Source organism: Primulina huaijiensis, chromosome 7, assembly GCF_012295235.1.
Source record: "Primulina huaijiensis isolate GDHJ02 chromosome 7, ASM1229523v2, whole genome shotgun sequence".
In the NCBI taxonomy this organism is placed as follows: domain Eukaryota; kingdom Viridiplantae; phylum Streptophyta; class Magnoliopsida; order Lamiales; family Gesneriaceae; genus Primulina; species Primulina huaijiensis.
Window position 1 is genome coordinate 4,943,866 of NC_133312.1, and position 18,423 is coordinate 4,962,288.

General features: G+C 35.8%; 1 protein-coding gene across 1 annotated transcript; it reads right to left on the minus strand.

Annotated features, from left to right (window-relative positions):
• Positions 1 to 4,030: 4,030 nt before the first annotated feature.
• LOC140980879 (uncharacterized) lies at positions 4,031 to 15,605 on the minus strand. The gene is made up of 5 exons (XM_073446967.1): positions 15,589 to 15,605; positions 15,261 to 15,391; positions 14,831 to 15,161; positions 13,978 to 14,105; positions 4,031 to 4,774 (listed from the first exon to the last, which is right to left on the minus strand). The coding sequence occupies exons 2-5, from the start codon at positions 15,342 to 15,344 to the stop codon at positions 4,316 to 4,318; spliced, it is 1,002 nt and encodes a 333-aa protein (XP_073303068.1). The 5' UTR covers positions 15,345 to 15,391; positions 15,589 to 15,605; the 3' UTR covers positions 4,031 to 4,315.
• Between the last annotated feature and the right edge of the window lie 2,818 nt (positions 15,606 to 18,423).

Below are 18,423 nucleotides of genomic sequence, written 5' to 3' on the forward strand. Positions count from 1 at the left end.
ATTATAGTTAATTATAACTTTTGGGAAACCAAAGAACTCGACAAGAATAATGGTCCCGCAACATTTCTTAATCAAACAATAAATATGCAATATATCTTATAGTGACTACATTGCTCATTTTAATAGATGAACGAGAAACCCTTTTTTGTTTAATAAAATTTATTATAAGAACTTATTTAAGTAAAATAATTTTTTAAATCATAACCAAAAGCTTAAAGATTTAAAAATAATTAATTAGGTAAAAAATTGGAAATGGGATTTTTTTAAAAAAAAAGGAAAAAGGAAAAGCCGACACCCGAATCTTAGGATAACAAAATGCCCTATTAACCGTAACCGATTTCTGGTCCCATTTTACTTGCAAATATGGGACAACAAAATCATCAAGTATGGTCGTTTTCTGAAAAACTATTAATTAATTAAATAATATAAAAATATGATATTTCCCTTTTTTATTTTTGTTTATTAGCTTAATTCGAGGCTCAGGCTGCGGATATGGACCAGCAAAAATTAAAGTAAAGAACAGTCAATTGTCACGGTCTACTAGAGCTTACTATGCCCTTTGTAAAAAGCTATTTAAAAATATACAAAAAATAATGAAAAATTATCTCAAGAATCAATTTTGTGAGATATGTCTCTAATCCGATCCAATTCATTAAAAATTATTACATTTTATGTTAAATGTATTATTTTTCATTTTAAATATGGATCGGGTTGAGTCGTCTCACAGAAATAGATCCATGAGACCGTTTCACAAGAGACATACTTCTTTAAAAATTATTTTACCAGAATTTTTAAAAAACACTTGAACTATATTTTTCTGGGTGAATTATTTTATATTGGCATTAATCTCATAAGAAAACATTATATTTTGTGTGTGTGCATATTCTTAATCCTTCATAAGAATGTACGTAATTATAAAAATAAATTTTCAAATTTTATATAAAAAAATTTGCCCCCTTTTTACTTTTTTTTTTTTTTTTTTTTTTTTCTCTTTTGTATTTGTTTAAATATAAAATATTTTCATGATCATTAGATAATTTTAACTAGTGTAGTTATTTTACTACATGTTAATACAAGTTATATATGTATTATAATTTTTTTACTTTCGGAGAGTAAATAAAACGAGTTTTTGAAATGTTCAATTGTTTAATTTAGCGGCGAAAGCGAATGTAATTTTGAATTTTCGATCTCAAGTTTCTTCATTTAAGCATATCTATGACTGTTTATCGATAACTGAGTGTCATTTAGAAATTTAATTTAGTAACATGTTTGCCTAAAATTATATTTTTGCAGATACTGCAGTAAATATTTAGTTTTCTAAATTAGTAAATAAATTTAAAAGAAAAAATTAAAACCGTTAGGGTCGAAAATAACAGTTTAGCAGAGTGTGAATGAACTCTTATACAAATATGATAAATAATGAAAAATTTAAATTGCGTTAAGAGTTGAAATTAATATACTAATCAGACGGAGTAAAGTGACCTACTTTAATGCTAAATGCGGAAACAACTTAAAATACTAAGTGAATAAGATATACGTGAGTTTAACAGTTTAGTTCAAGTAAATGAACGAACAACACAAGTAATGACGGATAGGATATATAAGATAGACTGAAAATAAAAAGAAGCAAGAATTTGTTTATGGAAGTTCGAAGATTAAACTTTTACGTCCTCATTCTTCTGTTTCCAGAAGGATTCTCTTAGAAGATTTGATCGGTACAATCTTTTGTACAAGCCCACTTCAGTTTGGTTCACCAATCCTATTGAGTTGAAACTCTTAGTAACTCTTTCTTAACTCGATCTATTCATAAACAAAATTCTGACACTCACAAAAATTCTCACGGTACAATAAAACCCGTGTATACAAATGATAGTGAGAACAAATCGTGCACAAGATGATCCTTAATCAATCTAATAGAACTTTGTGCGTATGCAAATGAGCTTATGATAAATATGTTTGAGAGATGCCGAGTCTTTTGAGAATGCTTGATAATATTCAATGTAAGAGTGGTCTTCTTCAATGATGATTCATTCCTTTTTATAGATATTGGTCTCCAACGTCAATAAATAGACACAGAGCGACAATTGTGCAGAGCATGTCACGTGTCCTTGTCGTGTTTCTGAAAATAGTGGCGACCAATTCAAATTTATTTGACACTAGCTAGAAAGAGTAACCAACAAATATTTTATTTTGTCTTTGCTGACAACGCTTGGAATATACTCAGAGATAAAAGTGTCTATTGTTTTCAGATAAAATTGCCAGATCAGTCTATGAGCTGATATGATATGCTACAAAATATATGCGAACAACTTGGTTCTATTTAAGCCGTTGTAGATGCTCTTCAAATCAGTTTAGCTGATGGACATCACAACTTATTTGTCTGTTACATAATCAGCGTAATACTTTTTTCAACGAGTCATTTCAATTTAGATGATCTCGTATTCATTAATTTTGGGTAAGTCAGATCAGTTTAATTTTTATTTACCAAAACTTATATTTAAATTTTATCTTAACAAAAACAATATTATATTAATTTCCTAAAAATATAAAAGTTATAATTATGAAATATATAAAAGAACATATTTAAATTTTAAATCTCAAAAGTGTATAAAAAAATTTATGATTTTATTTCTTTTTCACAGAACAAAAAATTCATATTCTTTTTTTTAAAAAAAAATCTAAACTTACTTTTTACTGTTCCTAAAATTTGAATATAGGAGTATCCATTAAAGTTAATAGAATATTTTATATAAAAGAATCGATTGTTTCCGAATACTAATAACCTTGCCGACAGATGATAGGACAAGACAAACTGTCCAAATTCTTGCAAGGCCCGCAGTTTCATTTTGCGGTGGGCTTGGCCAGGCTACGGATACTGTTGCTTCTCTTCCATTAAAATGGTGAAAATTGTAAAGATTCCAGGAGTGCGAGCTTCTGCTGAGTACAACCAATCAGCCAGGGTATTATTCTCAATGCTTCAGCATAATCAAGTCGATGGATTTGAAATGACTTCTAATCCACCAAAACGACTCAAAAAATAACTATTTGTTATCATTTATCAAGTGTATTTTCCCAAACTGTCCAATGCAATTGTCATTAAGGATTTTAAATCCATCTGTTTGATTCAGGTGTCAATTGAAAAATAGGAAAAGAGTTTTACTTATTAATTTGCAAAGAACTCAAATTTAGCCTATATACATCATTATATGAGCAATTTACCCATTAATTTCAAATTTCGAATATAGTTAGTAAACATAACATCAGAAATCAGTCCAATGTAACGTGCGGTGTCTCCCTCCGATCCGATCATGTGCAGGCTCGTGCAAGGTAAACGGGCCACCCACCATGTGCTATACCGACCCTAAATATTGCAATCAAACATTTTCACGAATTATATGCTGAAACGTTACGTGGCACATTATTGTTTGATTATTTAATTTCTGGGTTTTGTTCGTGAAGTAAATAGAATTTGTAAATGGAACCGAGAGAAGGGACAATGACATGGAATAGAAGAGCTGGAGGATAATAATTCAATTGGGTTGTTACATTTTTGTACAAGGCAAATTTAACTTCTGCAAGTTCACATGATTCTGTTCTTTTATGAGGTTTATTATCGACCCAAATAAATTTCAATTATATTTTTATTCTTAATAATAAAACATTATGTGAAATCTTAAATCCGTGCTTTACTTATTTATACAATTTTAGGACATGATTCTATTTCGACTGAAAACTAATAACGCAAGCATCCATTTTGTCATAGGATCGAATGGTATTGGAGGAATTTGGCAGCCTCGTTTGCGGTTGGCCGTGTGACTTGCTTATTACGATGATGTCTGATCGTTCTGCAATCTTTCTTGGAAAAAATAATGTGACACCCCATCACCTAGTTCACTCAAAACTTTAGTTCAACTTTGAAGTCATGAACTGAATAATAGATGGGTTCTAAGAAATGGATGGGCCTTGGTGGCCAATCAAGGAAATGTTAAATTAACCCGACGCGTATACAATGGATGCTGCCACTGGAAAATCAAGAAAACTTACGCCACTTTATCTTCCCTTCTATTTTGCCCGTCGAAAAAGTATCCCATGATCTCAAGATTCTTTCAAATTCACACTCTAGCTAGTGTATGACAACCCAAAATCTATGAACATCCCGAGTCATTTGAAATAGAGCCGGGGGACCTGTGTTGTTTATGTCCATTTCTACTCCAAAAACTAATCTGAATAACATACATTAAATAACGAGGTAATAAAAAACAAGGCGATTCTAAACAGGGCAGATATAATTTTCTGGTCTTGTGACCTCTTGATGCTAATCCTTCCAACCAACCTTATTATACTTTCTTGAGGCGATGCCTTTGGTTGAGTGACTTGGAGTTAGAGGAAATGAAGGCGTAGTTGGTGCTTCTTCATCATCCCAATTGTCTCCCCAACTGTCGTCCCAACCCTCATTTGGAGCTGGCACCTGTTCGCTGCCATGGGAAACAGGTAGCTCCATGTCTAGCATTTGGTACTTGAGAGGTTTTTTTGTAGAACGCTGCCTCAAGAAGACACATATCAAAACAGATGCTGTCACTGCTAATGCACCCAAAAACAGGATTGCAATGAAGTTAGTTTTCCGAGCGAGGTTGGAGAAAGTGGACTCAGAGTCACCATCAAGCTTTTTGTTACCATGTATGGATTGATAACTAATATCAAGACGGCAATCACCATGCCCTGCCGTGAGCACGATGAATTGGCCATGTCCTACACCTTTGACAGGTATACTGAGCTGCATGATAAAGCGTTGATAATTGAAATCCACATGGAGGCATTTTTCATGACCAACCATGGACATAAACTAAGAAAACATATGTGATGCAAGATCAGATAAATCAATTCAGATTCGCTTGATCTGCTAAAGGGCAGTAAAGAGCAATAGTTATGGCAGAACATAAATAATGACCTATAAAGCATCATTGACGAAATTAGATCTCGTGAAGACAGGAACTCTAAAAGAAAAATGGAAACAATAAGTGTAATCAGAAATAAAACATCATTCCTGATCCATCACTTTGAGGAAACTCAGGTAAATAAAAGAATATAAATTGATTCAATGAAGAAACTAAATCTACTTCCAACTGCAAGAGACAGAGCCAAAAAACACTTTACACAACAACAATGTGCACATACTCTCAGAAAGATGGAATTTATAATGGCACGCTACAAATCTTCAGACTAGTCAAAAAATGGTTTTCAGTTATTTATTGATTATTACTAAGACTCTCGGTTTTGTTTTATACAACTTATTAATTAGCTCATAGTAATAATTCTGAGGAAAATTAGTGGCATGCATGTGAAGACCAAAGAATTTGAAGAGCCACATTAAGAATTTAAAGAGCCACATTTGAAGAGCCACAAAGCCAAGCCTGTAAACCACTTTTTCAAGCCATGAATTCAAGTAGGAATTTGAAGAGACATAACAAAATGTTAATGGTGTTTAAGGCCATCAAGAAGTCCATAAACATGGATGTAATGGTCTTGAATGAGAGCTTTTTCGCCTCCCTTCCATGAGCCTATAAATACCATGCATGATGACCAAAAAGAAGGCACAAAACATTCACAACCTTCTGAAAATTTCAGCAACTCAATCTTGTCCATTTTCGAAGCATCGCAGTAGCATAATTCTTGTCCGGTTCGACACAGTCCAGCAGCTTTCGTGTTCGAATTTTAGTTGTCTTTCCCTCAAATCTTTGAAGATTATCATCATGTAAGTGGGCTTTTGCTATATATATTTCTTTGTAAGTGGGTTTTTGTTATACTTTTACGTACACTTGCATTTCATAAGTGTACTACTTTATATATATATCGACATACTTGTTCTTCGTAAGTATGTCCACATTTGCTCAAAAATAAATTAAGTATGTTTCTTGAAATTCGATCGGCATGATATATTCGTTCCTAATTGTTATGAAAATCCTTGAACATTTTGTTGATTGATATTCGTTATAATATTTGAAAGCATGTTTGAAATATTTGAAATGCACTGTAATGATTCGAATTAGAAATGGCAAGGAAATTCCGATATTTGATATGCTTTGTTTAAGGCCCTGATGCGGTGGGATATAATAACCGTTCTTTTGGCCTCGCCCCTTAGAGGAGTAACATATAGGGGACTGATCAGTAAACCATGAAAAAGGAGATGATTTTCAGTGCTATGTTTGTATATTGTTCATATTCGATTCAACATACTTAAGATTGAGATTATAATAATGTATTCGTATAATTATAACCTTGATATTCGTTATGCCCGATCGGCCCCCCTTTACTGAGTATTTCCCAAGTACTCACCCCTTACATTCCCACCTCCAGATAAGAACGAGAAACAAATCGAAGATAAAGAACAAGAATACTTTTGGGGATGGTGATGAAGTCAATCCAATTCAAGACCAGTCTTATCATTGTCTCTTAGTTATATTATCGTGTTATACGCTTCCGCATTGCGTTTTAATCGCATTGTAAAGACGATTATTGATTTATGTAATAGACTGGTTTTTGGCTATTTGATGTACTACGTGGCTTGGTGTGATACGGTTTTAAATTGTTAAACAACGCCGATGACACGTCTCGATTTCGGGGCGTGACATTCAAGTGGTATCAGAGCCGCCAGGTTCATAATCCGGCTGGAGATTTCGAAGGACAAAGTTTGACGAAGTTAGATTTTGGCAAAAACTTAGTCATTCATGTCCACCCCAATCTTATATTTGAAAATTGTGACTTCCGAAACTCAAGAAGTCGATTCCATTAATTATTCTGTATTGAGCTCGACGTATAGTCTTCAAACCATACGTCAATTCTCGAATTTTCCATCTTTGAACCCTTTCTGAATCAAATCTCGAATGAGATGACTATTAAAGTTACCGTTTGATGTTTATTCACGACCTTATCATTTTGTAAGCCTTTCCATTTGTTTTATTTCAGGAAATGGCTTCAAATTCTTCTATGCCTCGCATTCGAACCACGGCTCGCATGAGTGTTATACCCGTCCCTGACAAGGATACCATCATTAAGGAACTTCGAGCATCTCTCGCCCGAGAACAAAAAGACAACGGGAAACTGATTGCAACTTTACATACTCTACAAGAAGAAAAGAACGAGCTAGAGGAACAGAAAGCTCATCTCCAGGCTCTCTTGGAACAGACCTCTTTTATAGCAGTCCAACGTCATCAGCAAGATGCATTGGTCATTCAAGAACTACAAGATTCGGTGCAGCATCTGACTATGCATAACGAACACTTACAAAATCAGATTCAACAACTTCAGGATGCCCTTATCGACTTGGAACCTGAAATGGTACCAATAGAAGAGCCAATGGAAGACGAAGCAGTAGGAGATGGCGAGATTTTAGATGATTGAGGAATTAGTCTCACGACTGGTTGTAATAAGGATTTATAATCCATTTGATTTCTCATGAATTTTCTCTTCTTTTGTGCTTCCTAAAACTTGGATTTGTATTGTTTTCCATTTCATTTGAATCAATAAAGAGTTTATTTGGTTTTATCAGTGGTCGATTTCATTTCATGTTTGACTCATTGATATATGTTAGCAAACGAATATCTTAGAAACTTGTACACTTGTAGGACATGGGCGGGAGACCAGTACGAAACAACCGCAACCCACGCTACGGAAATCGAAATAACAACCGTAATAACACCGACAATGAAGAGAACCTACCTCCGCCACCACCACCAGGATTGGGCCTAAGTCAAGCTGATTTAATGGCCATAGCAACTATTGTGGCCACCACCATCCAAGGGTTGGGAAACACAAACGCCAATGGCAATCCGCCACCACCAGGACCTCCAGCACAGGGGGTCAAGTACCACTACGAGTCTCTCCGAAAGAATCGAGCTCAAACATTCAAAGGAGACCCGGACCCTGAAGTTGCCCAAAACTGGATCAAAAATATTGAGACCCAACTCCGCCTACTCGAGATTCCCAACGAGTTCAAGGTGGATGTGGTGACACCATTTTTAGAAGAAAAAGCAGCCAAATGGTGGGAGACAGTCTCACCAGCTGTGACAGCAAATGGACCAAACACATGGCATCAATTCCGAGAGTTATTCCTGAAACAGTACTATCCGGTTGAAGTGAGATTACAGAAGTTGTGTGAATTTGAAAATTTCGCTCAAACTATGGATATGTCTGTGATGGAGTATACTTCAAAGTTCAACTCCCTTGGAACCTATGCACCCACTATCATGGCTGATGATACTTTGAAAATGCATCGGTTCAAGCGTGGTTTGAGCAGCCGTATTCAGTCAGCTTTAGCAGTTTATCAACCTACGAGCTTTGCTGATCTAATGGGCGCAGCAATAAGAGCAGAGACAGACATCAAACGCCGGGAGGATGAGAACAAGAATAAGCGACCTCATTCTGGACAATCTTTTCAAGGGAAACAACCGTTCAAAAGACCAAATCAGTCCAGTGGGACTTTCAAGGGCGCTTCGTCCAGTCCAACATATCAAGAGGCCAAGATGTGTCCTATCTGCAATAACCGCCATTCTGGGGAATGCCGTAGAAAAACTGGTTCATGCTGCAATTGTGGGAAATTGGGACATCGAATTGCTGATTGGCCCGAGCCGAAGAAAGGGACATGGTCAAATAGTGATACTACCTCCAACAAGCCGAAGGAAAATAAGCCCAACGCTCGTGTGTTTGCAATGACTCATAAAGAGGCAGATGACTCAAACAATGTCGTTGCAGGTACCATTCTAATCAATGAAATGCCAGCTTATGTATTGTTTGATTGTGGTGCCACTCATTCGTTCATATCTAAGAGGTTCACTAAGAAATTAAGGCTTATACCTGAGGTACTTGTTGAACCATTTAGAGTAGCAACTCCCACAAGTAAGACAATTGAAACTCATAGGGTGCACAAAGATTGTAATATCGGTATCAATGAGCACATATTTCAAGCTGAATTGATTCAACTAAACATGGTGGAGTTCGACGCCATTCTGGGAATGAATTGGCTATCAAAGAATCACGCAATTGTAGACTGCCGCCTGAAGAACGTCAAACTAAGGGCTCCGAACCAAGAAGAAATCGTTTACTATGGCAAAGTCAAGAAACATGAATCCTTACTATCTGCTTCCCAGACTTGGAAAGCCATGAAAAGTGGAGAAGAAGTTTACCTGGCTATGTTAAGCGAGGTAAAGGAAGGAACCACACTTGCACTAGAAAAGATTCCGGTAGTACAAGAGTTTCCGGATGTCTTTCCTGAAGAGCTCCCTGGCACAATCCCTGTCCGCGAAGTGGAATTTGAGATTAATTTAGTACCCAGTGCTACACCTATCTCAAAAGCACCGGAACGAATGGCTCAAGTAGAGTTGAAAGAACTCAAAAAACAACTTCAAGAATTGTTGGATAAGAAGCAAATCCGACCAAGCGCATCACCATGGGGAGCTCCTGTCCTATTTGTGAAGAAAAAAGACGGAAGCATGAGATTGTGTATTGATTACAGGGAACTGAATAAGATCACAATCAAGAATGAGTACCCGCTTCCAAGGATAGATGACTTGTTTGACCAACTCAAAGGAGCTACAGTCTTTTCCAAGCTCGACTTAAGGTCAGGCTACCACCAACTAAAGGTCAAAACAGACGATATTCCGAAGACAGCCTTCAGAACAAGGTATGGGCACTATGAGTTCATCGTAATGCCGTTCGGGTTGACAAACGCGCCGGCAGCATTCATGGATCTCATGAATAGGGTGTTCAAACCGTTTCTTGACAAGTTCGTTGTGGTATTCATCGACGAAATTCTTGTATATTCGTCAAGTGAGGAGGACCACAAAGAACATTTTCGTCTCACCCTCCAGACGCTTAGAGAAAAGGAACTGTACGCCAAGTACAGGAAATGCGAATTCTGGCTAAAGAGCGTCACATTCTTGGGACACATAATATCAGTAGCAGGAGTGTCTGTGGACCCTAAGAAGGTAGAAGCAATCATGGATTGGTCGAGACCAAAGAATGTGGCAGAAATTCGAAGCTTCTTGGGATTAGCGGGCTATTATCGAAAATTTGTTGAAGGATTCTCTTCAATAGCCATACCCCTCACTAAACTCACACAAAAGAACTCTAAGTTTCAATGGAGTGAAGAATGTGAGCAAAGTTTCGAGACCTTGAAGAAGAAACTTGCCTCTACTCCGGTATTGGTATTGCCATCTGAAGGAAAAAACTTCACCATCTACAGTGATGCTTCTAAAGGAGGTTTAGGATGTGTGCTCATGAAAGATGGAAGGGTGATCGCCTACGCTTCAAGGCAACTGAAACCATATGAGCACAACTATCCGACGCATGACCTCGAACTAGCTGCAGTGGTGTTCGCACTAAAAATATGGAGACATTATCTCTATGGAGCCAAGTGTGAGATTTTCACTGATCACCAAAGTCTCAAGTATTTGTTCACTCAAAAAGAACTAAATATGCGGCAGAGACGATGGATTGAACTCCTGAAGGATTACGATTTGACAATAAGCTATCATCCGGGCAAGGCAAACAAGGTAGCTGACGCTTTGAGTCGGAAGAATATGGGCAAGGTAATACTAGCGTCACTTTCAGCACAACCGTGCCTCCGGGAAACAATCAAAATAAGTCAAGATCGAGACCCCACTTTGATGAAACTGAAACAACAAGCTGAAGAAGGAAAATCACCAGATATTCAGACAGATGACAAAGGAGTTGTGTGGATGAAAGGACGATTGTGTGTACCTGACATTGAAAATCTTCGACAGGAAGTAATGTCTGAAGCACACAAGTCAAAATTTTCAGTCCACCCCGGCAGTACCAAAATGTATAAAGATTTGAAGAAAAACTTCTGGTGGAGTGGAATGAAAAAGGACGTTGCAATGTTTGTCTCCAAGTGTCACGTGTGCCAACAAGTCAAGGCAGAACACCAGAGACCTGGTGGACTTCTTCAACCTTTGGAAATCCCGGAATGGAAATGGGAACATATTTCCATGGACTTTGTAGTCGGTTTACCAAGGTCTAGACAAAGCTATGATGGTATATGGGTAATCGTAGATAGACTCACAAAATCTGCGCATTTCTTACCTGTCTGCATGAACTATAATCTGGATAAACTGGCCACCTTGTACATGAATAATATCGTACGGTTACACGGAGTTCCAGTTAGCATACTATCAGACAGAGATCCGAGGTTTGCATCCCGTTTTTGGAAGAGCTTTCAAAAAGCTATGGGGACAAAAGTTACTCTTAGTACGGCATATCACCCTCAAACGGACGGCCAAACTGAGAGGACAATACAAACTTTGGAGGACATGCTGAGAGCGTGTGCTCTAGACTTCAATGGTAATTGGAGCGAACATCTGTCCTTAATCGAGTTCGCATACAATAATAGTTATCACAGCAGTATTGGAATGGCACCGTACGAAGCTCTGTATGGACGAAAGTGTCGATCGCCACTATATTGGGATGAAGTAGGGGAAAAAGCCATGGTTGGACCCGAACTGATCCAAGAAACAGTGGATAAAGTTGCTATGATCAAAGAGAGACTGAAAACTGCACAGGATCGACAGAAAAGCTGGGCTGACCTGAAAAGAAGACCCGTGGAATTTGAAGTGGGTGAAAAAGCATATGTGAAAGTGTCACCCATGAAGGGTGTGATGCGGTTCAATAAAACTGGGAAATTGAATCCTAGATACGTCGGACCTTTTGAAATCTTAGAGAAAGTGGGAACACTTGCTTATAAAATAGCACTTCCACCTGATATGTCAAGAATCCACAATGTTTTCCACGTTTCGCAGCTAAGGAAATATATTTCCGATCCAAGTCATATTCTGGAGGCTGGACCACTTCTGGTTGAGGGCAAGCTAAATGAGGAGCTGAAGTACGAAGAAATTCCAATCCGAATTGTGGGTAACAAAGAACAAGTACTGAGACGACGAACTATTCCATATGTCAAAGCACAATGGTCCAATCACACCGAAAAAGAAGCTACTTGGGAGTTGGAAGGAATGATGCGAGAACAATATCCGAATCTCTTTGAAGATCGAGTATAGCCAAGTTTCGAGGACGAAACTCCTCATAAGGTGGGAAGGATGTGAAGACCAAAGAATTTGAAGAGCCACATTAAGAATTTGAAGAGCCACATTTGAAGAGCCACAAAGCCAAGCCTTTAAACCACATTTTCAAGCCATGAATTCAAGGAGGAATTTGAAGAGACATAACAACATGTTAATGGTGTTTAAGGCCATCAAGAAGGCCATAAACATGGATGTAATGGCCTTGAATGAGAGCTTTTTCACCTCCCTTCCATGAGCCTATAAATACCATGCATGATGACCAAAAAGAAGGCACAAAACATTCACAACATTCTGAAAATTTCAGCAACTCATTCTTGTCCATTTTCGAAGCATCGCAGTAGCATAATTCTTGTCCGGTTCGACGCAGTCCAGCAGCTTTCGTGTTCGAATTTTAGTTGTCTTTCCCTCAAATCTTTGAAGATTATCATCAAGTAAGTGGGCTTTTGCTATATATATTTCTTTGTAAGTGGGTTTTTGTTATACTTTTACGTACACTTGCATTTCATGAGTGTACTACTTGATATATATATCGACATACTTGTTCTTCGTAAGTATGTCCACATTTGCTCAAAAAATAAATTAAGTATGTTTCTTGAAATTCGATCGGCATGATATATTCGTTCCTATTTGTTATGAAAATCTTTGAACAATTTGTTGATTGATATTCGTTATAATATTTGAAAGCATGTTTGAAATCTTTGAAATGCACTGTAATGATTCGAATTAGAAATGGCAAGGAAATTCCGATATTTGATATGTTTTGTTTAAGGCCCTGATGCGGTGGGTTATAATAACCGTTCTTTTGGCCTCGCCCCTTAGAGGAGTAACATATAGGGGACTGATCAGTAAACCATGAAAAAGGAGATGATTTTCAGTGCTATGTTTGTATCTTGTTCATATTCGATTCAACATGCTTAAGATTGAGATTATAATAATGTATTCGTATAATTATAACCTTGATATTCGTTATGCCCGATCGGCCCCCATTTACTGAGTATTTCCCCAGTACTCACCCCTTACATTCCCACCTCCAGATAAGAACGAGAAACAAATCGAAGATAAAGAACAAGAATACTTTTGGGGATGGTGATGAAGTCAATCCAATTCAAGACCAGTCTTATCATTGTCTCTTAGTTATATTATCGTGTTATACGCTTCCGCATTTCGTTTTAATCGCATTGTAAAGACGATTATTGATTTATGTAATAGACTGGCTTTTGGCTATTTGATGTACTACGTGGCTTGTTGTTATACGGTTTTAAATTGTTAAACAACGCCGATGACACGTCTCGATTTCGGGGCGTGACAATGCATGCTCAACATTTGGCATTAAAAACAAGTGCCTAGAATTATTAGTATGTGTAGGAACTATGACACTTTTGGTATGTGTAGGAACTATGAAATAGATGAGCTTCGGAATTTACCAATAAATTTGCAGGACAATTTCTCGAGTCTGGAAGTAGACAATAATGGTTGCTATCACAACAAATCAAGATTTAAGCCAATTAACCAAATTCTGCTTCTATGTAGCACTTATCGCTTGTAATAATGAACAGTACATTTACAGTCCTACTAAGACACTCTTTATCTCAGATACTCCATGGATAGGGGTCTCACAATATTAAAGGAGTACCAAAACCAAGAAAAAAAAGTAATGATGTGTGCCTACACATGCAAAACAAAAATTAGGCATATCAAAATAAAGTTAAGAACAAACAAGAAATGGTTGCAAACATTTTTATCAGATGAATTATTTAAGACATCGAATTATGATCAAGTATGTAACTGTACTGTCTAATGGATGCCAGTCTAGTGGAAAAAGTAGACGTGACCAACAACATAGCAGTTCTTCCTCAAGCGATGAAAATTCTGGAAAAATTGTACGTACCTCAGTGATTTCATTTTTCTGAAGTTGAATTTTGTTCTTCTCTAGATGAACCAAATCAGGTGCCGATATTGTCACACTGAGGGGGCCTTTTCCCTTGTTCAGAATCAAAAGCGAACGTTCTGGAGATTCTGGGACATCGAGAGAATTTGGAATTGAGTAAGTTTCATCAATAATACTCAATAAGATACTACCCAAACACATAACAAATTCAATCATTTAAGCAAAACCTTCATAATAATAAATCTACTAGCTCTAGATAAATATAACATCTATAATAAGAAGCAGAATGTGCAAATTAATATCCCAAACAAAGATTTTTATCAAAATGTTCGCCTAGGTGATCTTTTATGCTATTTCTTCTCCAAATTAATTAAATTTGAACTTATTCGTGAAGGATTTTCGTCTAAGAGGATTCCGTTGACTAATACGCACTATTTGATCCAATACACAGTCACAAAACATCGAATCACTATGAGACAGAGTGAGCAAATCATCAATTTTTCTGCACACACTTCTTAAATGTCTAGAAACTTGGATAGGCTACGACTCTACAGTCTACATGAACTACCAATGGGCCACACAGGGAACACGGAACATAGAAACCTGTATACATAACTCAATAGAGTTAATCTCACTGACAGAAATGATGAATTTAAATGTTAAGCACAAATCCTAATTCACTAAACACAAATTGCCACGCTCGTAACTTGAAGCACATGGATAGTCATCAATTTAAAGATCACTGCAAAAAAAAAAAAAAAAAAAAAAAACCGCCTGCTACGAGTAAACACTTATCGATAAATAATACAAGAAAAGAAGAAAAAAAAACGACTGAGAAAATTAAACTGCATACCATTCCCTGGAACTCTCAGACAAGCAACCAGCGTCTTATCATCATCAGTGCAGCGATTTGACGATGAATCACATACAGGGTTCTTAACCTTTTCTGTACCCTTATCAGATTTGGAATCAGACCCCTCGTTCTGCTTCTGATCATCTTTTGAAACGGTGCCATTCGTGTTCTTTTGCTCACCATTCCCCCCTTCTGTTAACTCCGGTTTTTTAATCAAATCATTCCCATTTACGTGAACATCTTTACCATCCTTTACAGCCTTCACTGCCGGATTTACACTATCATTACCGTTACCCTTCGCTTTTGTATCAGAAGTAGTAACATCAATAACCTAAAAAATAGGAAAACAAGTATACAACTACATCAACAATTAAACTAATTCCAACACGAAATCATCAATATGCACAAAAAAATCTGAAGTCCCAACTACCTTCGATTCCGCTACAACTGGATATAAAACAACTGGGGCTAGAAGAACAATCAGCATAAGACAAGAATTTATCTTCGTCCCCATACAGATTATTGATCTAAAACCTTCTGATATCGACAAGTACTCAATCACTACACAGAAATAACACCAAAAAAATTAAATAAAAAAAAACTAGAAAATTACGCTTGACAATGTAAAACCACAAACAAATCAAGAATAATACGGCGTAAGGTCAAGCATTCTTTGACCTTCTGTATTTTGAAAACATCCAACTACACTTAAAAAAAGATTATTTTTCAAAAATAAAATTTGATCAAGATTCTTTGACCTTCTGTATTTTGAAAACATCATTGTATAGAAAAAGAAGCTGCACCGAGGGATGTCAAAATGGGGAGCGAGCCACGAGCCAGCTCGCAACTGGGCGAGGTGAGGCAGGTCGACCCGTCATTTTGGTGAGCTTCTAAATAGCTAACTCAATCGAATCCGTAATGGGCTGTGGGTTAACTGGATCGGCTCATCTAATTTTTTATTCAAAATAATTAGAAAAAAATGTCGATTTTTTAATTTAAAAAATAAAAAAAAACCTTTGAAATATAAAAAAAAGGAAAATGAACTATTTAATTACTATAAGAAATTAATAATTAATAAAATTAATTAGTTGAATAAAATATGAAAATATAAAAATATACTACAAATTTAATTATCCTATTTTTATTGTGGGGATTTGACAAGCCTAGCTGCCCCTAAAGCCAAACACCAGTACCCAATTGTTTTCAAAATATTAAATGGGCCTGAAAACTTTATGGGCCACACATAATTCATAAAAGGCCCTTTTAAGTCAATAACTATTGTGGCCCAGTTTAGACTGCATGATTGTGTTCATCCTCGTTTGCGTTGCGTGCTTGTATAATATTTTTTATAATTCATTTGATTTATATTTAAATGAGGATCAAAATATAATTATAAGAAATAGTGAGGGACTACACTGTAATTTTTAGATATAAATTAAAAAATAAATTGAAAAATAAAAAAATAACCTCAATAAGAATTGAACTTCTAACCTAAACCCAAGTAACAATAACTCTCACCGTCGAACTACATATAACTTGCATTAAAATTTTAACATTTTATTAATATATATAATTATTAAAACAGACCATGACAATAAAGTTAGTTGCTCTAAGTGTCTCAAACTTAATAAAATAGTATAGATATATATAAAGTAATACCTGATTAGTTGATGCTAAAAATTATGTTAATTGACACAATTATCTTACCGTTTAATTTTGATTTTTTCGTTCAACTTAATAAAACAGATAAAACAAAATCATGCCTAACTGATATTTATAAAATTGATAATCAGTTTATAAAAATAATTGAATTACACTACTCCATAATCAATTAGATTTGACAAAATTTTAAATAACTTTTTAATTGATAGTTCATCTGACATCAACAATCTCAAATATGAAAAGACGTCTCAAATTCGAAACACGGTTCCGAAACTCAAAAATAAATAAATGAACGAATAGAATAAACTTCTCGAAAAATAACAATAAAGTATAATGACCCTATAGCTAGGGCATAGGGATGTTAACTACACATTGAGCATGGATCATTTGTCTAACTCGAAATAAATTTCACTAACCAACCATATGAAAAGAGGTATCTTAATGAATAATTCTCCAAAGATTAAAATAAATCAATAAAAGTGCATTAAAAGGGCTGAGTTACAATGTTGTCAAACCGACCAACCATTGGTCTAAAGTACGCCTTTTTTTTGGAGAGGAACCGAAAGATTGATTAAGACTAATAGATAAGACTTAAGGCTTCGTGACATGCAATTATGTCTAAATAGATCAGACACATCCTCTGCATAATATCATGTGGGGTCAAGATTTTGTACCAGGGAATAGAATAAGTCAAACACAAAAAGAAAATATTTCATATATCGAATTTGTGTGACAGATTTTCAACTCAATCTGATATATGAAAAAATATTATTTTTTATTTCAAAAATGTTATTTTTCAACATAGACATTAACCGAATCGGCCTATATTACAATATAGATGAGTAAGATCGTTTTTTAGGAGACTTGCTCTTAAAAAAAAATTTATTAATTTTACTTTTATCTCTGTAAGTTTACCCCAAATGTACTTACTATAGCATGGTGGTATAGTTTGGAAAAAAAATAATGATGAATATAATTATATATTATTGAAATTTACTGTAAAGGCTCTATACATACACGTAAAAATGACAGATGGATTATTTTTTATAAGAAATTGAGTAAAGATTTCCGTAGAGTCTTTGAACTTTATTTTAACCCCTTTTAGATCTTAATTATAATTTATTGTACGAATTAACATTATGCAAATCACATCATTATCTTGAAATTAATGCCTGATGACGTGATCTACACATCATGATTGACACGTGTGTCAATTAAAAAGTAGACACGAGAAATTGGTTTTTTTTTTAGAAAAAAAGGAAAGGAATAGATAGGTAGCTTGTGTGTGGTTTGGCAGCAGTAACGTGTCGTTTTGTGCATCCAAAGTTTAACAAAACGCCAAATTTATACTTTCTTAGTCATTTGCTAATTTCGGCATTACATTTGATTTCTAAATAACTTTCTCTAACATCGTAATTTTTTTTTCTAAATATTACTTGAGATATTGTAACAAATATTATGTGAAACTCTGCTTACTTATTTCATGAGTAAAAGCAAAACAAAATACGAGGATTATTGAACAAAAATCGCTCCAATTTGGATTTGGATTGATGGTGAGAACTTTAGCTAGCTTCCGAGTATTTCCAACTTATTCTATCGATGTCATGACAACACTCTCGATCTAGCTATTTGATATCCCGAGAGATATCTGGTATCCGGGTCGTCTCTAGCATGGACCTAGGATAGCCCAGAAAGTGAAGCAGCCCTACCTCGTGTTCAGCAGAAGCGGAGTTCATCTAGTAGCCTGAGTAGTATCGATAGTAGCCCGAGTAGTTGAAGCTCGGGTAATAAAAGCCAGAACAAAGCTCTGCCTCCAATTAATTTATCCAGACATTCAGTACATGTGTCATGTATGTGAGCTCACAAGAATGGGGCGTCATGAATTGATCATCATTAGAAGATCTCTCGGCGCACGTCGGGGTGATGTGACT